General features: G+C 42.8%; 1 protein-coding gene across 1 annotated transcript in view; it reads right to left on the bottom strand.

Annotated features, from left to right (window-relative positions):
* Positions 1 to 956: 956 nt before the first annotated feature.
* Positions 957 to 6,388, bottom strand: part of DDX18 (DEAD (Asp-Glu-Ala-Asp) box polypeptide 18) — a 15,782-nt gene continuing 10,350 nt past the window's right edge. Inside the window, exons 9-14 of the mRNA XM_012728926.1 lie at positions 5,937 to 6,098; positions 5,497 to 5,649; positions 4,810 to 4,923; positions 4,187 to 4,243; positions 3,660 to 3,837; positions 957 to 2,630 (exon numbers count right to left, since the gene is read on the bottom strand). Of these exons, the coding sequence (XP_012584380.1) occupies positions 2,488 to 2,630; positions 3,660 to 3,837; positions 4,187 to 4,243; positions 4,810 to 4,923; positions 5,497 to 5,649; positions 5,937 to 6,098 (807 nt within the window). The 3' untranslated portion in view covers positions 957 to 2,487. The remainder of the gene's footprint in view (positions 2,631 to 3,659; positions 3,838 to 4,186; positions 4,244 to 4,809; positions 4,924 to 5,496; positions 5,650 to 5,936; positions 6,099 to 6,388) is intronic.

The following is a 6,388-nucleotide window of genomic DNA, read 5'->3' as shown; positions in this document are numbered from 1 at the left end:
TTCTAAAATCTGGGCCTGATCCTCAGAATTGCAGGGGTCAGACCATCAGAACCTCCAAAAAGCCCAAAATAGCTCAGGATTCATGCCAAGCCCCTGTACCCGAGGCTGCCAGGCAGCAGCTTTCTGTGTAGGACACACGTACTGCCAGGTAGCAGGCAGACTGCTCTGTGCCAAGCCAAAGCATGTCATCTGTGCACTGAATTCTCACCATCTGATTACATAGATTTTCTTACTGTTTTACTCATGATCTAAATCTGTGACTAAGAGGTACTGCTGGACCCTGAATCCAGGCATTCTGGCTCTAGGGCACTCAACTTGCAACTACATGTATCTGAAGAAAAATCCTTTTAAGGGTATTTTGTGTTCACCTTTACTTACACTAATCTTGTTTGGTTATGACTAAAGTAAGATACAGCACTGACTTACAGTCACCTGCATCTGAGAGCCCAGTTTTGATTTGCCTGTAAGCTACCTGGCTCCCAGCCCATGCTGTCTCACCTTCTGGTTGCAAGCCACATAAACATATCCGCATGACCAGGCTTCCAGCAGCACTGCTCTCCAGCACACAGGAACCCAAGGGTGCCTTCCTTATAAAAAGGCTTCTCGCAGAGGGTGCTGCCCAAAACTTGTATCTGACTCTAAAACCGTGGCCCCTCCCACCTAGAATCTGTCCAGTTGGCTGGGCCTGGTGGTCTCTGGCCTACACCATCCTACAGCAAACTTCATACATGGCTCTCTGGGGACATCCAGAATCAGCTCTTCCAGAAGAACAATCTTTGCACCTATTCATTTACTTCTAACAAAATTTCTGTAGATAACTGACTCATAAGTCTTTGTGGGTCAACAATGGTGTCAAACACTGAGACAAGAGCAGTACGGGACAAGCACTTATCTAGAACCAGCCAGAACAAGCAAGGGTTAACAAAGCTTCTCAGTAAATTAAACACAAACCTGATGTAATTATTTAATGACATTGATAAATGATGTTATGAAACAAGCTGGTAACAACGGTAAGGACTTCACTTCCGATAAAAAATTAAAAATATACAAAACACCAGATTATATAGCAAAACATCAACATTTACTTTTTGTTCAGTGATTATTCTTCTCTTGGCTTTGCATATTTTTAGAAACATGATTATTTCTTAAGCAAACCACCCTTCCCCCCACTTCCCAAGTTACTGGACAGGAAGCAATTACTACAAAGCCAGGAGCCCAGGAAGCAAGATGTGAAACCCAGGTCAGGGCCAGCCAGGTGAGTCAAGCCCAGCCGCGGAGCATCATTCATGTTCCTTCCCACCGGAAAGCTCTAATCTGATGTTCTCATTGTACGTATATGTACAACTAGCACAGCAGAATGATGCAGGCAACTTTGGTTTTGAATCACTACAAAATGTAATAACCATTTTACAGTTAAACACATCAGAAATACAACATAAAAACACAGTAAGGATTCAGAGCTTCAGCAAACCTATCTGCTTAAAACTATTCTTTGCATTTTTTGACCGCTGTTCATTTTCAGTTTTTACCATAAGTCTGTTTTTGTTTTATGGATCTGGAAGAGGCAAGATGCCAATATTAGTATATACTATGTACCATACAATGGACTGGCTTTGCCTTCTAAGTAAATCTGCAGAGTTGGAAAGACTTGCCCAAACTAAGCCACTTAAAATCAACAAATTTGAATGAATTTGGCCAAATTTTAAAAAAATGGTCTTTGCTAGTTATCAAATGGAACACAGTAGATTACATCTCTACTGGTGTGAACGAGGCTCAAGAACCTCAGATTTGTGGCCCTCACCCCAGACATTAGGACTGTAAGGGGTACTCGGTTCAAATAATGACAACCCACATATTTTGTTCCTTTGAAAAAAAAGGAACAGATCCACTGTTCTAGAATCTGATGTATACAAAGGAAAACAAAACAAAACAAAACAAAAAAACAATGCTACTTCCACCTGAGGCATGTCTTAGTGATTTCCCAAAGCTTTCACCCTTTACACTGCAGCATTTTCAGGAGGGGAGAAAACCAGTGTAAAGGTCCAAGAATCAATCAAACCCAAAGAATACAGAGGGACGAGCTTCCTTTTCACCATCTGGCTTGAGGGCACCTGCCCTACAGCTGAGCTGCCTGGTCTCCCCGGGTGCCACAGACATCTTCAGGCACCAGGGAGGAAAGGTATAAAAATAATTTGATTAAAACAATGACAAGTTTTGGAGAACATTTAAACTTAAAAATATTCTATTATCACAACAAAGACAAAATTGATCTGTTGCTTTGCTCTTGGGCAATAAAGGAAAACAACTCTTCTTTTATATCTCAAAAATAAAAGACTTGCTGGAAATAACTGTGCTGAATGCTTGCAACCTAAGTCAATGTATACTCTTCTACGATAGGTTCAAATCCTAACAGTACAAACATTTGTTAGAATGAGGAAGAAAAACCCATTTTAGAAGAAAGCTATTCAAATTGAAAGGATGGTGTCTTCAGTGAGAGAACTGTCTTCTGTCGGATGGCTTCTTGCTTATGTGCTTAAAGATCTTAGCCTTCTCAACTTTCTTGGCTTTCTGGAAGCCAAATCCACCGCCACCTCCTCTCTTTCTTGTCTTGCCATCGTTGGTGTTGACGTCTGAAGACGAACATTAAGGAAACTGAGCAACACAAAGATAACTCAAGTCTACCTAAAGCTCCAGCCAGCAGGTGACTCTCCAGAGGCACAAACCAGTAAGCCTAAGCCCATGCAAGCTCATGCTAGGAAACTGGGAGTTGCCATGATTGTAGAATAAAACTAGCAGGTGTTGACTAAATCAGCTAACAGCTACAAGATTTTTTCCCACACAAATTACGAATACTATAAGGAGTTAAGAGGTAAATCAGCAACTTTATAGAACACGTTAAAAACACCTTTCAAAATAAATGATTTTCACTTGTGTTCAGAATGGATTCAGACATGTTTAAGCAAATGATGCTGTTCTTCCCTTCACGTGGCTAAACCTGTGTTCACTGAGAAAGATACTCAATGCACACCATGAGGATTGTGACTGGATATTCAGTCCTCAAGTCCCCTGGGTATCACCGTCATGATAACACTAGGCCTCACTTTATCTGGTTCATTTTCTTCTGTTGAAAATGTACTAACAAAAGAGCTATCACAAATTCCAACAAGCAACTAGATGTATTCCCACTCCTTCCCCTTCCATCTTGAGTAGCACTCAAGTTTTATTTTCTTTTATTGATCATGCAGCTTTCCTGTGTGAAATCCTTCAATGGCCAAGAGGATAATCCTTGCAAAGGTCTTGCTTCGGCTTCTGGGCATCCTGCTCCTCCAACTACCTTGCACAGTGAAGCCTCAGCACCATGTGAGTCCTGCAATTTCACCCTCTGTGTTTCTCTCCCTTGGGCACTGTCTGCCAGTCAAAACCTTCTTTTCCTGTTTTAGGGCCCAAGCCAGAAACTGCCTTGCTTTCTGTAAGCCTCACCCCTATAACTGCTCTCTCGTGGCCACACACAGGCACTGATGGGCAGTGACTGGGACAGATGAGCTGGGCCTCCAGGCCTCAGCCATAGCACAGGCAACCCAAGAGTAAGCCCCCATCTGCTTCCATCAAAGCGCCTGACCACCAGTACCCAGAGGAATTCAGAACAATGAAAAGGATACTCAAATCAACAAACGGAGGCACCTTGAAACCGAATGACAGAGCAACCTGAGGCAAATTTAAGTTATTAACATTAAAGATCTGTTTCAGGGAATGAGAATCATATGCTCGAATGTATGATTTATATGCTTCCTGGGCTGACTTATGAAGGAAGTAGTTCTTTTCAATCAATTTTTCAAGCTGAAATGGAAAGAAACACTGGTTTTAGTTTAAAAAAAAAAAAAAAAGCAGGTCACACATACACCTATACATACACACATACTTGCCAATTTTATAGTCACACACACACATAACAAAACCATTCTGTAAAACATTTGTTCCTATATACTTATTCCAAGCTTTGTAATATTTGCAAAATCAGGTTGCAGGAAGAACATCAAAACTGCAGTAAGGCAAGGACTGACAGTGAGCACAGAAGTGGTAACTAGTGACCAAGAAAAGCCCAAGGGTCTCTGTGGGAAAGGAGACCTGGAGGAAAAAGCAGACGTTGAGGCTACTTCGCACTCCAAAATGTTTATAGAGAGCTTACCTGAGACTGAATGTCAGAAATTTTAGACCAGGAGAACTCAAATTCACTTAATGGTACCTAGAAAGCAAAAACATGAAGATTAGTACACCAGGATGAATCAGTAGTCACACTTAAGCTGAATGAAAGTGACCCATGGCCACAAGCGGCTGGTAGGTGAAGGGCTGGGCAGAGAAGGTTCCAAGACAGCGCACTAGGCGTGGGAAAAATGCGGACAAGCAGGTCCCCGCGATCGATTCCTGTGAGATAGATAACTGCTCTGTTTCCTAATGCCAAAGGGAAAGTCTCATCTTCCTTCTGTGAGTGTCACATAACTGAACTTTCGCAAAAGAAAGGCGAGGAACTGGGCTGGGACAATGAGTCTTTTAGTGAGAGACAGATGATGAAAGAGCTAACAGCAGGGGAGAGATTGAAGGCAACACAGTTTGATGAATAAGGGAGGGGGCTGGGATTGGCTGCCCACTGCTCCAGGTGAGGAGAGGGAAAGGCTGTGGGGTGAGGAGCTAGAGGAGACTGCAGGAGGGAGCAGAAGCACAGAGAGGAGCATGAGAGCAGCGAGGAAGGGTTCTGGTCTTCACGCTGGCAAGTGTGAGCCCAACTTGGGACTTACCAAGCAAAGCTCTTACCTTGGACTGCTTCAAATAACGAAGGAAACCCAATTCTTCTGGGCGCAGAATGAGCAAGGCATGTCCCCTTCCGTTTAGCCCTCTGGCTGTTCTACCCACACGATGTATATATTCCTTTGTTGGAAAAAGAAAATGAGTTAACATGGGAGCCTGTTAAGAAGTCTGCATCTCCAGAGTGTGCTTGCTCGGCAGGGGACAGAGGGTGCCTGCACATCTACAGGAGATGGTACCCCTACCCGTGGGCTGTGCCACACAGCTATGGCCGTTTCCCCGTCTGTGCATGCCACCCCCAAAGAGGTCTCAGAGGACAATGACTGAGGCTAAAGGCAGGCAGGGCACAACATCCACAGAAACTCTAACAAAATGACCTACTAGGTGTGCTGCATCATCAAACTGGCCTTTTCAAACACAGTTACATGTTGGCTGACTGACTCTACTATTCTTGAAAACACTGAAAGTTTGTTCTACTACAAATACTGCAGAATCTTACCTAGCTGAGTAAGCAAATTTTATTTCCTTCTGACAGGTATTGCTTTTAAGAGACGGTTTTTGAAGCTCTCTGCACTAGAGGAATACTGCAGTCACTACAGGAAAACACACCTGTCACTAAGAGACTCGCCTTTGTGAAATGTGCCAGAGCCAGTGAGGTCCTCAAGGCAGAGGCATTCAGGAGAAAGCACAAGTTACCTTGGGGTCATCAGGAGGGTCATACTGAACAATCCAGTCAACTTCAGGAATATCCAGCCCTCTCGCTGCTACATCTGTACACAGGAGGATCCCTGAATCTGCATTGCAGAACTGGAAGAACGTGGTTGTTCGCTTGTTTTGCTTCTGCTTTCCCTAGAATCAAAGAAAATATCCATTAGAGTGGGAACCTTGAAGTTGCTAACCTGTTTGATGCCAGGTTTACTCTTTGGCTTACACCCCGTCTTTTCAAGTGGAAGGCATCCTTTCTGCACTGTGGGCCTCACCCCTCCAGGCCCAGCAAAGCTTCCTCCCCACAGGATGCATCATCCAGGGCTTATCCGCCTACTCAGAGCTATGGTTAGGAGAGCAAAACCTCAAACCTCACCATCTCCACAACTCACTAAGCATAACCTGCTTTTATTAAACTCCTAATCACTTACATGAATGGCCAAAACAGGTAAATCAATGTAGTTCAGCAACTCATAGTGGTATTTCACGGATTTACAGGAGGAAAAGAAGACCATTAATTTCTTCTTTCTGTTCTTCTTAAGAAAAGTAAAGAGTAGAAGGAATCTCTTTTCGGAGGGACAAACAACATAGCCCTAGATGTGGTTTAGGTAAACAAAGACAAAATGATGGACATTTCAGTTTCATGAACCAACAGAGTATGGTAGTGAGCACAAACTATCTTCAGCAAAATTACTGTCTTCATTATAACAAAGCATTCTTAAAACAATACTAATTTTGGCTTTTGATTACTTTTACTGGCTGCAATAAATGAACACTTAATATCTTTCATATTTCTAAGATTATTCATTATCAACAATTCTTACAACCATAATTATTAACATGTCTACTATTTGGGCCTTCTAAAAGTGTATCAGTGACTCAT

Source organism: Condylura cristata, unplaced genomic scaffold (assembly GCF_000260355.1).
Source record: "Condylura cristata isolate star-nosed mole 26May11 unplaced genomic scaffold, ConCri1.0 scaffold00002, whole genome shotgun sequence".
NCBI lineage: Eukaryota > Metazoa > Chordata > Mammalia > Eulipotyphla > Talpidae > Condylura > Condylura cristata.
Note: the sequence above shows the minus strand (reverse complement) of the source record. Positions and strands in the feature narration are given on the sequence as shown.